We start from the raw sequence: 17,566 nt of genomic DNA, 5'->3' as shown, positions 1-17,566 counted from the left end.
ATGTATTTTATTTACAGCATTTATATACGGCTGTGTTGTAAAAAATCAAAAAGTGGTTTACAGAAGGAATTAAAACAATACAATTATTGGCAAAAAAGTTAAAAGACAGGTATTTAAAAACATTCAAAATATATAAAAACACAATAGCTTCTAGATGCCAGGATAGGCTTGCCTAAACAAGAATGTTTTTAGCAGGTGCTGAAAAGAATACAATGAAGGTGTCTGCCTAATGTCAATAGGCAGGGAGTTCCAAAGCGTAGGTGCTGCCACACTAAAGGGTTGTTTTCTTATAAGAGCAGAACAAGTACTATGTGGCACCCGTAGCATGGAAAGCACACCTTGAACTTGGCCTGGTAGCAAATCGGCAACCAATGCAGTTTTTGGAGCAGAGGTATTATGTGCTGATAGCATCTCACTCTTGTCAGCAATCGTGCCACACCATTCTGCACTAACTTCAGCCCCTGGGTCAGGTTGTGCTGCATGGGGATTTCTGTGACCTTGGCTGACTAGCTGCCAGACGTTTTTTAGTTTTGGTTTTTGGTTAGGAATCCTGACTGGTTGTGGGATGCTGAGTTTTCTACCTTACTCATAGGAATTTTATTATTGTTGGTATGGTATTGCATTTAGGAAAGCATCACTGTCTTTTTTTTTATTTTTCTGTTTGCATTTAATTTCCCTTTAACCTCACACTCCATAGAAGCAACAACAGTGGTTCCATGCTCTCATCTCAACCCCCTTAAACCCACTAATGATGCACCTTGTTGTTTGCATAACAGTATGTTTCTTGCCCAATAGTGTTAAAAGACAATTCACATATTTGGAAGTGAGGCTGCAATTGTTGTTCCCAAGCTGTCAATTATTACTCACTGGAATTGGGTTGGCTGTTAAAGTGAGTTTATAGCAGCCCACAAGGTAGACAGAAAAGGGTAGAGAATCATCTTACTCTTACTCATCTCTCAGACCTCTTTCTGAAGTGAAGGGTCAAATCTGTAAAGAAGTTTGGAGCAGCCACATTAAAAGATAAGGGCAGGGCATTCCAGGCAGGGGGTTGCCAATCCTGCTTGGATATGGATGGCTTTGCAGAGGATCCCTAGTCAAGCTTTACCAACAGCACAACCCAAACTATATCTACGCAGAAGTAAGTCCTGTTGAGTTCTATGGGGCTTAGTCCCTTAGTACGTGTGTTTAGAATTGAAGCCTTCAGGGGCATCCATCTTTACTCCCTAATGCTCCCATCTAACATCCCCACAACACTAGGCTCCTTTCTTCCTACAATGACCTTCTGGTGACTGGGCTGGCCTGAGGGCATTTAAATCCTTCTTGCCAGAATCAAGTAGGCTAGATTAAATGTTCCTTACCCAGGCTCTCTCCTTCAGCTAAGATTTCTATTTTAATTTCCAATTGGAGAAATGTTTTTGTTTGAATTGTATGCTCCAAGCAACTGTAGTTGATGCTTAAGGTATCATGCTTAATGACATCACTTGGGCCCACCCCATGACATCACTAGGGCCCGCCCCTGAAATCTCAGGCTTTGGGATGCTCCTGACCTGGCAACCTTATGTAACCCTGATGGAAAAGCTGGATGTTGGACCTGCTGATGCCTTGAACCCCTCCATCCTAAACTCAGGTTGGAATGTGTGTAAATAAATATACCATATTTCATAAAGACACCACAGTCTTGGCTGACCTTCTTCCCAAGGAAACCAAACCCAGGGCGAGCGCAGGGACCCCTGGAAATCTCACTGCTTGGAGATTGGGGTGGCGTGCAACAGTATGTTAGTTATGCAATTAAAAAGCAGAATGAGAGTTTGAAAGGACCTCAAATAATGATTCCTAATTCACAACACAGATTAAAAGCTGAACATCTTGCTAAGCTATTAGAAAAGAAAAAAGAGTTGGAAAAAGCTGGAGCATATAAAGATGCACGTTCAGAACTGGAGTCAATAAAGTTAGAAGCCTGGACTGATTTTTCACAACTTTATGTATGCTTTGCGTGTGTGTTAGATAAAGAATCTATTCTGGTTGATTCAGATGTTTTAAATGGTATTAATTATATTTTATTGTTTGTGTATATCAGAGCTTGGAAAAGTTACTTTTTTGAACTACAACTCCCATCAGCCCAATCCAGTGGCCATGCTGGCTGGGGCTGATGGGAGTTGTAGTTCAAAAAAGTAACTTTTCCAAGCTCTGATTTTCATATACTTGTAATCTACCTTGGGGATATTTTTTACTTTTGAAAGGCAAGATATAAATGTATTAACTAAATAAATAATAAAATTAAATGGGAATTTTCAAAAACACAAAAATATTAATCAAAACAGGAAAAAGCACCCCACCATCACCATCTTCTGCCCAGGTGCCAGAGTGAGCCAGCAGCACTTAGAAAGTGATGGTTCCTCTACATCGATCTCCCCTCCTACCGCCTTAGAATTGCTAGGTAAACTGTGTTAGTCTAGTAAGCCTTTATTAAAATTAGAAAGTATCAAATGCCTGAAGACCATTTCTTTTCATGGTGGAAAAAAATGGTGAGGATTTTTTATATCATAAATTGCCTGACTAAAAAAAAAAGTGAAATAATTTAAGATTTCTATCTTACTTTTGTAATAATTATGTGATAAAATCATAGGGGATGATAACTGGCCTACCATATAAAAGTAATTGGTATATTACTACTATAATGTATGTGAAACAGTTTATTAAGAGTTCGTTATCTGATTTCTGACTTCAATTCTTGCCTAATAATACATTGCTTTTTAACAGTAACATAATGCTTTTTATTAAGCATTGTAAATACTTAGTAAAAATACTCAGACAATGATCGAGGACAAAAATAATCTCATGATCATTTGTATCATTTGGACCAAACACCTTAACCACTACTCCACACTGGCTCTCTTCAAGAAATTATAAAGAGCATAAAAAGCAAGTGAGACTATAGGAACACACACTTACATGTGCATTTTTTTACACTGTTGCACAGTCTAGGAATGGTTAGTTTAGTTTATCATGCTAAAACGTCTCTCTTTGGATTTGTAAGCTAAGAGTGCTCAAGGGTTTAGTGTCCTGACATCTCTTTAATTAGCAGTCTCTTGGATCCTTCACTAAGAAGACACTAAGCCAATAGACTGCTGTCATACCTCAAGGATTTTAGAAGTTTGGAAAGCCACACAGCAAGCCTAAAAGTCTATGCCTGTGCCTATATTCTGTGTAGAATGTACAATCTACCATTTTCCCATTAGAAGACTTTTGTCTGTGGTTGTTACTGCTTCGACAGGGATGGAGGTATGAATAGAGACAAAAACTGCCAAGGAAAAGACAAGCAAAATGGGTGAGATAAATAAATATGATGTTGAGAAATATCTGGAGAACAACCCACAATTTGCCAAGGAGTATTATGACCGAAAACTGCGGCTGGAAGTAGTGGGAAGCGTCTTCAAAGTCAACCCAGAGGATGTGAAAGATGGAGTCTCCTTCAAGGAAATGACTAAGCTAGAGGAATGTCATGTGCTTTTTGAGCTGATGTTAGAAGTCCAGGAAGAAGCAAGCTCTATGGAAAAAATAGCGCATAAAGTCCTGCAAAGGTTGGCACAGTTGCTGGCAGCTGACCGGTGTAGTATGTTTATTTGTCGTTCCCGCAATGGTATTCCAGAAGTAGCTAGCAGACTCTTAGATGTCACTCCTACCTCCAAATATGAGGACAACTTGGTGCCTCCTGAGAAAGAAGTCGTTTTTCCGCTGGACATTGGAATAGTGTTGTGGGTTGCTCATACCAAGAAGCAATTTAACATCCCATATGTAAAAAAGGTAAGTGAGAAAACATTCTGGGTTTGGTGTATGGGTAAAATCTATTATTTAAATCAAGGGCACAATGCAGGGCTAGCCAGCTTGGTGCTCTCCAGATGCTCCCTGACCACTGGCCATGCTGGCCGAGGCTGATAGGAGTATTAGGGTTGCCAGGTTCTTTGCCTGAGACTGATCCTGTATCTTTACGAGAAGAGAAAGTCAGCCAAGTGCAGGTGTTCTTGCAACACTGTAATGGGAAAAACCACAAGGTGGAATTCTCCCTTCCCCCTGCACAACTTTTAAAGATACAGAAGACCTCTTGGAGGCTGGGCCCAGCCTCCAAGAGGTCTTCTGTATCCTTAAAAGTTGGGGAGGGAGAATTCCACCTTGTGGTTTTTCCTATTACAGAGTTGCAAAAACACCTGCTCTTGGCTGACCTTCTCTTCTCCTAAAGATACAGGATCAGTCTCAGGCCATGGACCTGGCAACCCTATAGGAGTTGTAGTCCAAAACATGTGGACGGCGCCACATTGCCTACCCCTGTTTATGGGACAGACAGAATGAAGTGAGAGCCTGTTCCTTCAAGAGCCAAACTCATATCTAGGCATATTGCTGGGGGGAGGGGGAAGGATAAGAAAGCTTTAAGCCAATCAGCAAATTTCCAGATTCTGTATTTATCTTGTGTGGAAGAAAGTAAATCTAAACCTGTGCGTAGAACATCCAAACAGTGACCAGTATTGAAAAATGTATGGGTTGCATTAGCTACGTGTAAATATCTAACTCTACCCTCTTGTCCCTAAAGTCAAGTTATAGGCAGAAAAGGTGCAATTAAACTACAATTCCCATTATTTCAGTACGTGCTGAAGTATGCTGAGCAGATTGTATCCATTAAAGGAATAAAATTGTTTATAGCATTATACTATCAGTAGCACAATCTCTGCTTGAGGATTGATATCTGTACTTGTTTATGAGTTACAAGGAGGCATTAAGAAAGATGGGTTTTTGCCCAATATTCTATAGACTTCTGGGCAGGAGCAAAAGCTTATTCATATCAGACTTAGGCAGCAATCCTGAGCACATTTACTTGAGACAACTAAATGGGACTTGCTTCTGAGTAGACATGAATAGGACTGCTCCGTTAAAGTGTTTTACCTGTACTGTTTGTAATGTGAATAAAATACCTTCACAGGCCAAAATGAAAAAAATGAATTACAAATGTCTCTCTTCTATTGTTCTGGTTTGACAACAGTCATACATTCACATAAATAGCAAGGGAGAGGTTCAAAACTGATTTCTGCCTTGTGTGAAAAGTATAGGGTGCTTTCAATCGCTCAAGAAAAAGCACATTAAAATCCTTTTTAAGAAGGGAAAATGCAAGGCTGCCTGCCTAATCCTATGTAGAGTTAGGCTTACAAGTGTCTGACTCTGCATTGCATTGGTCTGTTTAGCAGGTCACAATTTATGCAAATTTGGGAGTAGCCAGATTAGGGTTGTCAGGTCCATGGCCTGAGACTGATCCTGTATCTTTGGGGAAAGAGAAAGTCAGCCAAGTGCAGGTGTTCTTCCAACTCTGTAATGGCAAAAACCACAAGGTGGAATTCTTCCTCCCCCCTGCACAACTTTTAAAGGTACAAAAGACCTCTTGGAGGGAAGGCCTGGCAAGCAAGAGGTCTTCTGTATCTTTAAAAGTTGTGCAGGGAGAAGGGATAATTTCACCTTGTGGTTTTTCCCATGACAGTGTTGCAAGAACACCTGCACTTGACTGACTTTCTCTTCTCCTAAAGATACAGGATCAGTCTCAGGCCATGGACCTGGCAACCCTAACCCAGATCCATATCCACTTTACTCTGGAGCAGTCCCAAAGATTCAATAGAATGATTCTGAAACAAACTTAATTGCAGGCAGACCTGTCAGAGGTGGGCCCAGAATGAGGCACTTGATGAGGTTAGATGACAGATCTTGGGCGGCAAAGTGGGAGGGTGATTGGAACCTCAGGGTGCCATCCACTACTGTGCCCTTGTGCAGCTACCGTTCATTTCAATGGGGCTTGACCGTTTCCTGGTGGATTGTATTCTGGAATAAATAATAATAGGAAGAGCAGATAGCAGATGGGTATCCCATTTCCTATTACAGAATCAGGCTGCTTTAGCTACAGGTTCATTATTACCTGTTTTAAGACTACTTCCCCCTTCCAACAATTCCACCCAGATTTGAGGTAGGAAAGATAATTTAATTGTGAACTTTGAAATCTTGCAAAGGAGCACCAGACTCAGTGTTTTGATACTGATTTGATTATTACCTGTGTCCATATTGTGTGACAAGCAATATTTGACTTACTGCCTGTTATCACCAACAGAGGTCTGGGTGGATAATCCTTTTAAATTCATAAAGCAGATTACAGGAGAAAAGATCAGGGGGATCAAAGAAGATGTGCATCTCATCAGATTTAGCACTGTTCTTCCAATATTAATAAGTCAGGGTTGCCCCTTGAATTGAAATACACTATGCTCTACACAGGTTGTTTTTTTTTAATACAAATGATATTTGCATAAAATTAAAAAGCAAACAAACCTAAGGGGCATGTTCCAGTTGATAAATCTCCTAGTGAAATTAATGGGACTAAAACGTTTTTATCTTTGGGTTGTTCTCAATATTCTTTACACAGGAAAAGGGGCATTAGGGTTTTTTGTGTGTGTGTGTACAGCACATGCAGTTTTTGCAATACTCTTACAATAACCCAAACCAATTGTTTTCCTGATAGTAAATGAGATATTTATAGGAAAAAAGGTTTTACTTGTTACTGACATTTTATTATATTTTTTAAAAAACAAGATGATAGCTTTAATATATACAAAAATTTGCATATGTAATTGAATCATATTCATTCACAGTGGCTCTCAAACATTGGAGCCAAATACTGATCCCACTGTTTGTTACTTGAAGATTTCTAAATGATTTCCTTTTCAGGAAATCAGTATTTGGCCCTCCAAATGCAGCCTTGCATTCCCCAATACCCTGTCATTGCTACAATTTTGGGTAGTTTAAAAAATGTGCAAAAGCCTCTTTTCAGGCACCATATTCCTCACTCAAAACTTCTGTTGATGTCCCTGGGAAGTTTACCTAAGGGAGGGCTACAGATATGGGCCTTTAATCAGTAACACATCCATTGCTGTAGGTTAGTCATCAGTCTTCTACTTAAAATCCTTTAAACTTTTAAAAAATGTATAACATTATTACCTTTGATAGTCTTTGAGGTTCCACAGCACTCTTTGATAAAGTAGGGGGTTATAAATGGCAACCCATTCCCAACAGATAAAATGCTTGTAAATTCTAAAGCGACTCTTTAAAAGTTTCCAGAGGGGTTGCCAAGTTAGTCTGTTGCAGCAAAAACAGTAAATAATTTTGTGGCACCTTAAAGGCTAACCATTTATTATAGCATAAAATATTTCATGCATCTGATGAAGTAGGGTCTAGTCCACAAAACCTTATGCCATCATAAAAAATGCACCAAAGGCAAACGGACAGAAAATTTCCAGAGACAGTATTTTTAAAGAGACAATATTATCCATGAAAATCTATCACCTATACTTCAAATAAAGTAGGTATGTCTTCTGCTAAGCACAGAGTTTTCATACATTTCTTATACCACAGCTGTCAAAGTTGCTATAATTGTTTAAGGCTGCAATCCTATACAAGCCCCAATGAACTGAATGAAACTTAAGCTGCATACACACTATACATTTAAAGCACATGCCTTCCTCCAGAGAATCCTGTGAACTGCAGTTTGTTAAGAGCCTTGGGAATTGTAGATCTGTGAAGTCTAAACTACAGTTCCCAGGATTCTTGAGGGGGAAGCCATGTGCTTTAAATGTATTGTGTGTATGTACACAGTCTTACTTTTGAGCAGATATGCCGAGGATTACGCTGTAAATGGTCTTGACTAATTTACATGCAGTAACAAAATGTATTAATGTCTTTGAAGAAATCCTTGGAGAGAACTATATTCTCACGGCAATAAATTCTATATGTCAATCAATCAGTTTCACTAGCTTTGCCCAACTAATTTGTTTCTTTTCTCAAACATGAAGTTCTATGAGATGCCACTTTAGTCAGTTGCCCACCAGCAATAGGTGGTGGGAGTAGTTGCCATGGCAACAATATTTGTCACTTGAAAGGTCTTGACCTGTCACCTGCAACACATTCCTCTTCTTATTCTTCTCTAGCAAAACTAATTGCAAACTAGAGGTCTGAACTGGTGCCAGGATGTAATAGCAAAGTGCATTTATGAGATAATCCTGGGTCTTCATTTTGAAATATTGGTTGCCAGACTTGTGGTTGCATTCTTCTTTATCAGAGAGACAGAGAGAGGGTATGCTAATGTTAGGTTCAAATCTAAGCGCCCCCCCTTCCCTCTGCAGGGGCGAGCTAATGCACCCCTCAGCCCTGGATGGGAGCGTAAGCTTGGCACTTTAATTTACCTGTTTCAGTGGCTCAGCCAGATACCAAACATAAAGCAGACACACAATACTACTTGATCAAGAGGGGTCTCTAAACTGCACAGACAGCAGTCTGACAGGGAAGAGAGCACCGTTTATTAATTGAAGCACCATTATATAAGTTTCAGAAGCAAAACAAAGTATAATATCATTAAAAGCATAACAAAGGGAATACAGTATTACAGAGATAAAGCAAGCGCATCTTCTTATCCTTGTTACATTTCTAATAATTCTTAAAAAGTGAGAAATTGATAAAGAATTAATACACTTGTCAATCCAAGAAAACTGAATTTGAGATAAGAACTAAGGAAGGGAGGAAGAGAGTTAGATTGACACCACTAAGAGATAAAGATAGGGCTAGTATGCCTGTAAAAGTTATCCACTCAGCAGTATGACGTAAATCTTATGGATACAATTTTAGTTAAAGTATTTGGTGAACACTTCTTCCTTTGTGCTGAGTTTGCTACACTGCACAGGATGTGTATAGTGAAGCAAGACAAGGGAAATAACAACAACCCAGATGGGATACATTTTATCTCTTGTCCAGGAGGTTACAGCCTGTAAGGCGCCTCCGGGTGTTATTTCTCACGAGAGAGAAAACGAAACTTAGAGTCTTCTGTTCCCCACTCTCTCTTGGTCCCATGAATCATTGCGGTACTAGCTCTGGCTACAATTTAGCGTTTCTGGACAACTTTTGGGGCCTAGAAATAAAATAATTCCTAACACTAATTATATTTCTAGATTGATATCTCCTGTGGAAAAGGAGAAAAGATGCAAGAGCAGAATATTCCTGAAATATTCTTCCTTTTAAGGATAGTTATTTTAGAACTTATAAACATTTTATCAGTTTGAAATGGGTTGCCATTTAACCCCCCCTTTTTTTAATCAAAGAATCCTCCTGTGACACCTTAAAGAGCAGCCTTTCCCAACCTGCCACACTCCGTATGTTCTTGGATAGCAACTCCCATCAGCCCCAACCGGCCGCACAGTCACACTGGCTGGGGTTGATGGGAGTTAATGTCCAAAACATATGGAGGGCACCAGGTTGGTGAAGACTGATAAAGACTAACAGACATCTTGAGGCCTAAGCTTTTGTGGGAAAAGACTGCCTTGTCAGATGCATGAAGTTATATTAAGTCTTTTAGGTACCACAGTATTCTTTGTTGTTGTTTTTGCAGCAACAGACTAGTGGGGCTACTCCTCTGGAATTTGCCCCTATTTTAAGCAATTAAGACTGAATAACTAAGAAAAAAGGGGGCAAGTTAATCTTTAGTGCAACTCTATTATCTTTGATGGGGTTTTAGGGGGCATATGTGAGTATGTATAGGATATGGTCTACTGGAATGTTCTACAATGTGGGGTGCTCAGTAAAAATAAACAAGCAAAGAAACAAAGAAAAATGCATGTAAAAAGACTATGGGCTCATTCAGACGAATGTAAAATGTGTGACATGATCGCTTTGTGTTTTCATTATTTTTCAGTTGTCCATATGACGCCGAGCACTTTTGCGCATTTTCGCGCTGTTAAATCCGCTCCTGCAATACCGCAAATCATGCGATTTGCTTTTTTAAACCGGGAATCATCCACTGTACCCTCAGGCGCTCGGATGCAATACCGCGGACTTTACAGCTGTGGGCGTTTGATGGGCAGTTCTTGGGCGGTTCCCCATATCCCTTCCCTCATTCTCAGCCAATCACGTATTTCCACTGTTGCGCATGTGCGCAAATGTCCGGGGAAAGCCTGGGAAAAAGGAACCTATCAGAGCAATGGTGTGGTGTTGGGGCCCCCCCTTGCAACTTCTACTATGCAGATGCAAAAAAGTGCATTTGCACAGAAGCAGCAACAGTGGTTAATTTTTAGCCAGCCTGCAAACTGGGCAGCCACTCAGGGTGAGATCTGCAATTGTGGTTGTTTGTAAACTTTTTCAAGGGAGAAAATATTTATCTTTGCACAACCTCCACCTCCCACCCCTCACCCCCCGCATCAAATGCCCTTCTTGAACGTATTGGTCTTTGCTTCCAGGCATCCAGAGTCGAGGGAGGGGGGGGGAGAAGAGAAATAGAGGCTTTCCTCTTAGACACTCAGGCACCCTTAGTCAATTTCGCTTTCCTGCCTGCAAGGCTACTCTCTTTGAGTCTTATCAATTTCAACCACAGCCTGCAGGTTCTCTGCAGCCCAGCTGAGCTGAAAAGCATACAGTGGCTTTTGCAAAATATCGCAAATACAAGCAAAAAACCCACAGGATTGGCATATAAGTGGTTTGCTAGAGTGTCTCAGCCACCCGCAACCATAGAGACTGGTGGTCTACCTTCCTAGACATGACACATCGTTACTTGCTGTTCTGGAGAAATAAGTGGAATTGCAATCATGTGTATCTCCAGAAACGTTAATATGCATAAAGGTAGAAAAGCATACAGTCAATTTTGCGAAATATCGCAAATTATAGGCATATAAGTGGTTGGCATGTTTCTTTTATCAGAGCGAACACCGCAAAGCCTGTGCTGGTCGCTTCAGCGCAGATTGACACAGCAGCACACGGGGTTGTTTGCCCGCATTACCTGCCCGAGCCAAGAGCGGCCACCCATTGGGGGGGCTGTTTGCTTCCCTCAGGGGCAGCATTCCTGCCGCCGAGCCGCATAACGATCCGGGGCTGAACCCTGTAGTGAATGAGCCCAAGGGTTACGGGGGGATTCGCTCAGCGATTACAAGTGCTGATCTCTTGCACTGCCCACAATCCCCCTGGATGGTCAGGGGCACCTGGAGACACCCCCCTGGCCGGCACTGCTCCAGAGTGGTGAGCAACAAGGAACTCCATTACAGCCACTACTACCAAACCATCAGGAAATTCAAACTTTCGCACTCATACTTTCAAGCGCATGCGCCTTGTTGTGCTTTGTTGCAAAGGGGGAGAGGAGCATATGTCATATTTTTGCGGACCAATTGGCTGATAGGGGGGAGTGTTATGGGCAGAGCTGGGAAAAAGCGAGAAGAAGTACGGGTCCTCTTGCTGCGTGTGTGGGTGCAAAAAAAGCGGGGGTTTTATTGGGAAAGAGCAAACAAACAGGCAAAAGTGAGGACTGTCAGATGATGAACCGGATATAGAAAATGTGGATTATCCTGTTCCGTTTGGATGAGCCCTATGTCTTCCTATTTTCCTTTCAGAGAGAAAGAGAGAGAGTATCCATTGCTATTGTGATTACTATGTGAAATGTGAAACAACAAAGAAGCACCTTAAAGACTAACAAATTTATCATGACAAACTTTTGTAGACTATAGTTTACTTCAGTATCACGGGCATCTCTTGGTGATTGTCTGTAAACACATTAGTGATGATTAGTGATTGCTTTCCCCAATGCCATTTTCTGATCTTAAACAAACAAAAAACAGCATGACTGTTTCAGTGTTTCTACTATGATGGCAGCCCACATAATATTCACAAACATTTCAAACAAACAACAAATGACAATATATTAATGAAACTGATTCAAATATCTTTAAAGAGCAGAACAAATAAGAAACATAGCAGCAGCAAAATAAAATCCAATCTGAGTACTTTTTAAAAGACCTGTGAAAAAGCATTAATCCAGACAAGCCTCCCTTAGAAAGCAGGGCATCTGACAAAGCAGACATGACGTCAGGTTTTAACCATAGGAATTAATTATTTCAAGTGAGACACAATATTACTTTGTTTTGAGAATAATGTATAGAAAGGAAATAAAAATCTACTTGAAATTGCACACAACTCAGTTTGAATTATACCTTCAGACTGAAATAATTCTTTATCTATTTAGTTTTTTAAAAATCATATTCATCCTACAGCTCTTAGAGCAGCTTACAACATCATAAAAATGCAGAAAAACAGCATTATAGAAAATGAGTTAAATAAAACATTTTAATTGAGTATGTGCTTTATGGTATTTACAAGTGTGGAGAGCTCCTATTCAGTGTTCCAGCCAACCAACCAGCCATACCCTTTTCCAGGATACTCTATTCCACTCCCACTCCCATTTTCTGCTCTCCAGCACAGAATTCTGTGACCACTAAGCATCCTCAGTTTTCACTGACTGTTTTGGGGGATTCGTCCCTTTGAGTTTGTTTGTTTGTTTGTTTTGCTTTGTTTTTGTATTTCTGCAAACCTTGGGCTTCCCCTAAGTTTCCTATTACCTCCATCTTGTGCATAGATGGTACATTAAGAATCAGAATTGGAGAAGGAATTTCCTATTAATATTTACAATTCTCAGTTTTTTATTCTTTCATTTAGTGTAATTCAACAATATGCTTTTGATATGAGCTGCAAACCATTTTGGCTTTGTTTAATAGCATAGAATTTCTACCTTTTCCTGACAGAGGTCTCTGTGTGCCTTGAACTAATGACTAATGAGGCAGGTTTCCTGGCACAAAGGTACAGAGATGGGTGGAAAACTGCACTTCCTGAATGTGTACCCGCTGCGCATCTTTTAAGAGGCATAGGCTATTTTCAGGCACCTGCTCCTAGTGCTAATAAATCATTGCTCTTCCTCTGTAAGCTACAAGTGGAGCTGCAGTTGACTTGCCACATTAATTGAGACATTGTACTTTTTTCTTTCTGTTTCTTCTGCTATGTTGCCTGAGTGACCTGACCATGTGTATTTTTTTTGAGTGATCCTGAAAAACACACACAGTTCTTTATTTAGCTATAAGTGGCTATTTGTTTGAGAGTAATTGCTCATTACTACTTACAATTTTTTTTAAAAAGTGTTTAACATTTGCGTTGGATCAGAAACATTATTAGAAGCGCCCTATGAGGAAAAAACACACTGCTAAGATGCTGGTGACTGCAAAGATGTTTTTTTAAAAATAGTGTTATAGCATTTATAGTATAGCTATAATCAGGGCCAGCGCCAGGCATGCTGGGGCACTTGGGTGCCAGTCTGCCCCGCACCCTGGCACACATGTACATGCACACACGCACACATGCTCCACTTACCTCTCTCTCCTGTTTTTTTGCGGCTGCGCATACAGGGCTGCCATTAACCAAGATGGCGGCTGAGGTTTCCCTGAGGGGCTGAAGCCTGCGCCACCATCTTGATTGAAGGCACCATGCATGCTATGTGTGCGCATCCCTACCATCAACCAAGATGCCAGCATGGGCATTAGCCCCTTAGGGAAACTTTGGGTGCCTTCTTGGTTAATGGCAGCCCTGCGTGCACAGCGCATGCAACTTCAAAAACCAGGAGAGACAGGTAGGTGGAGCCAGCAAATGGGCAGGTAGTTTGGAAGCTCCCTCCCTGTGTGGATCGTGGAAGGGGAGAGCTACTCCTCCCCCCCATCCAGGGGCCCTGTGGCCCCAGGGGCCCTCATCCAGGACCCAACCTGGCCGCCCTTTGGCGCCGGCCCTGGCTGTAATACCCTTTCATTTAAATATGTTGATATTTTAATATTGAAATATTTACATAATATTACAATAAAAATTTCTAAAATATAAAAGAAAAGCATTTTAGTACCAGATGCCAGGATGACAGATTAATTCATGGAAGAACTGTATGATAAAGAACCAGAAATTTTAGAATGTGAGGTGAAAGCTGCTTTTAAAATACTTGGAAGGAACAAATCACCAGGAATAGATGGCATACCAATAGAGTTGCTAGAAGCTACTGAGACTGAATCTGTCCAAATTTTGACTAAAATCTGTCAAGAAATATGGAAAACTAAACAATGGCCCACAGACTGGAAGCGTTCGACATACATCCCAATTCGAAAGAAAGGGGATCACAGGTAATTATTGAACTATTGCCTTAATACCCCATGCAAGTAATGCTCAAGATTCTACAACAAAGGCTCTTACCATATATGGAGTGACAAATGCCAGACGTCCAAGCTGGATTTAGAAAGGGAAGAGGCACCAGAGATCAGATGGCAAACATACATTGGATACAGAGCAAGGAATTTCAGAAGAAAATCCCCTGTGCTTTATAGATTACAGCAAAGGCTTTGACTGTGTAGATCATGAAAAACTATGGAATGCTTTAAAAGAAATGGGAGTGCCACAGCATCTGATTGTCCTGATGCGCAACCTATACTCTGGACAAGAGGCTACTGTAAGGACAGAATATGGAGAAATCGATTGGTTCCCCATCGGAAAGGGTGTGAGACACGGGGGGGGTATTTTATCACCCTATTTGTTTAATCTATACGCAGAACATATACGGAAAGCAGGATTGGACCAAGATGAAGGAGGTGTGAAAATTGGACAGAGAAATATCAATAATTTAAGATATGTAGATGATACCATACTACTAGCAGAAACCAGTAACGATTAGAAACGAATGCTGATAAAAGTTAAAGAGGAAAGCACAAAAGCAGGACTACAGCTGAATGTCAAAAAGACTAAAGTAACGACAACAGAAGATTTATGTAAGTTTAAAGTTAACAACGAGGACATTGAACTTGTCAAGGATTATCAATACCTCGGCACAGTCATTAACCAAAATGGAGACAATAGTAAAGAATTAAGAAGGCTAGGACTGGGGAGGGCCACTATGAGAGAACTAGAAAATGTCCTCAAATGCAAAGATGTATCACTGAACACCAAAGTCAGGATCATTCAGACTATGGTATTCCCGATCTCTATGTATGGATGTGAAAGTTGGACAGTGAAAAAACAGATAAGAGAAAAATCAACTCATTTGAAATGTGTTGGAGGAGAGCTTTGCGGATACCATGGACTACGAAAAAGACAAATAATTGGGTGTTAGAACAAATTAAACCAGAACTGTCACTAGAAGCCAAAATTATGAAACTTAACTGAGGTTATCATACTTTGGCCACATCATGAGAAGACATGATTCACTAGAAAAGACAGTAATACTGGGGAAAACAGAGGGGAGTAGAAAAAGAGGAAAGACAAACAAGAGAGGGATTGATTCCATAAAGGAAGCCACAGACCTGAACTTATAAGATCTGAACAGGGTGGTTCATGACAGATGCTCTTGGAGGTCACTGATTCATAGGGTCACCATAAGTCGTGACCAACTTGAAGGCACATAACAACAAAAATATTTATATAAAAATGAGCAGGACTTTAAAATAGGGTCTGCTACAAAGATCATAGTGAATGTGTGCTGAGCTGTGATAGTTTCAGCAGGGCCAGTATCAGGCATGACCAGGCCCTTGGGCGCCTACCTGCTCTGGGCCTGCTGCACCATAGCCCAACACACACCCCATACAGATGGTGCGAGGCTATTAAGCCCACCCATGTGCCTCCCCTAACTCTTGTGTTTTGTGAATGACATGCATGCATAGCATGCCTGCCTGCCATCAAACAAAATGGGGTCAGTCTCATCAGCCCCTTAGGGAAGCCGCCGCTACCTTATTGGGTGATGGCAAGCATGCGCATACAACATTCACACCAGCAGGAGAGGTAGATGGGACATGCCGGCAGGCTTAATGAAGGCTGCACTGTTAGAATTGGGGGGTGCCTAAGAGCTTCCTCTCCGCAATCCATGGCAGGGTCGGGTTGCAGGACCTGATGCTGCTGCAGATCATGGAATGGGGATGCCACCCTCCCACCCTAAGGAAGGGGCTTTCAGGGGGCCCTCTGCTCTGCATGGACCCTCAGCCAGGACCCAACTTGGCTGCCCTCTGGCACTGGTCCTGATGGCCAGCTCTGGCTCTACCCATTTTGGTTTTGGCTCTAAAACACCCCCCTACCGAAGATAAAAATTAATCCCAAAGAGATTATCAGCTTCCAGCTGATAAAAGGTTTTCCGCCCTGGTTAGCCATTTTGAAGTGAGCAAGAGCAAGACCTCCTGCAAGAGCTTCTCCAAGGTTTTCCATGAGTATAGAGCTCTGTTAGACCAGCCTTGCACTGTTGCGCAAACCTTAGGGAGGGAAACAAACAAAGGCATCTTTCTTCTGCTGAGAAGTGCCGCTGCTTAGTCTGCCTGGTGGCTGTTTACTTGGGGAGAAAGGGAGGAAAGAAGGGAGGGCTGCAGCAAACTGTGAAGGGGGAAGGACAGAGCAGTCGGAAGTTGCTGGATAAACCACTGGAAACAAGATGGAGTTCCTGGGATAGCTAGTGGGCAGGGAAAGGCAAGTAGCAGAAGGTGACGATTCACCCGCCCACTAAAAAGCACCAAAACAAACTGTCTGCAAAGACACATGGAGCAGAGTGGAGTCATATTGTTCTAAATTATCAGCGGATTAGGTTAGGATGGATTTACAGGGAGAAAACTGTGTGATAGCCTCTGATTGCCAATAATGTCATGTGAACAATGCAAATTAAAAGATGTGAGTAGCACCAAACACACAGTAAACCACCCTGTAGATGAGCCCCCAGTGTCTGTTTATCACATGATTATCTCCCTAAAACTTGGAAAGTTACCAATAAATGTGAGGAAGCACCTTACCTTGACTAATGGTTCATAGGATTAAAGCAAAGGGAAAGATCTAGACCTTCATTAATTAGTTTGGAAACGGCATATGCTCCCTTCCCCCAAGAAGGATTAGTGAAAAAACACACCTGACCACAGGAGCTAATAGTGTTTAATCCTGGATTTAATAGTAGCAAGAAACAAAAGGCAACCATGCCCGCTAACCTAACAAATCATTTGTCAAATGGGACAAATAAACTATTCAGGTAGTGTATACAAAACAAGAATATCACCCCAGTACACTGGAATAGTGCTTGGCTATGGATAATTTCATTTTAGAACAGGTTGTTTAGTACAGTTTAAATGCAAGTATCTTCTTCTTGGTGGTATACAGATCTCCAGATATTATGTAAATCTGCAAGTGGCTGCTCAAATGTATGTGCCTCATCAAAACAGGCCTTTTGCAATATGATCTCTCAAAATACGAACAGGTCATTTGTGTATGTTGAACTTAGAGATAAGGAAGAGAAGAAAGTAAAAAAAGTGTAAGATTTGCGTATTAAATGTGGATACCTTCAATACCTAGTGGAGGTTTTTTTCTGTAGTGCTGCCATCTGGCTTTTCTAAAACTGCCCAATATATCCTCTTCCCCTTGCAGATTTCAGCCTCAACACTAAAAAATGAGCAATTTTTATATCTGCCTATATTTAAACAAATGAATATAATAAATGTGCATGTTTTCCCCTCTCCTTCTGAAGATGCTAATCCTGACCTTTTAGAATTTTCAAAATGTGCTCCAGTCATGGGGAAACTAAACAAGGATGTAGAAGATACATGCTAGGAAGGATCCTCAGTATTAGTACATATTCAGTTATGCAATCAACAATATATGGGTTAGGATTTTCATCTTTAATCTTTTAATTAATGCCTGTGCC

The 17,566-nt window shown here is 41.0% G+C and overlaps 1 protein-coding gene across 1 annotated transcript in view; it reads left to right on the top strand.

Annotated features, from left to right (window-relative positions):
• Positions 1 to 3,324: 3,324 nt before the first annotated feature.
• PDE6C (phosphodiesterase 6C) overlaps positions 3,325 to 17,566 on the top strand; it is a 75,674-nt gene continuing 61,432 nt past the window's right edge. Inside the window, exon 1 of the mRNA XM_061634355.1 lies at positions 3,325 to 3,804. Within this exon, the coding sequence (XP_061490339.1) occupies positions 3,325 to 3,804 (480 nt within the window). The remainder of the gene's footprint in view (positions 3,805 to 17,566) is intronic.

Source organism: Rhineura floridana, chromosome 7 (assembly GCF_030035675.1).
Source record: "Rhineura floridana isolate rRhiFlo1 chromosome 7, rRhiFlo1.hap2, whole genome shotgun sequence".
NCBI classification, from domain to species: Eukaryota; Metazoa; Chordata; class Lepidosauria; order Squamata; family Rhineuridae; genus Rhineura; species Rhineura floridana.
This window is presented reverse-complemented; position numbering and strand designations above follow the sequence as displayed.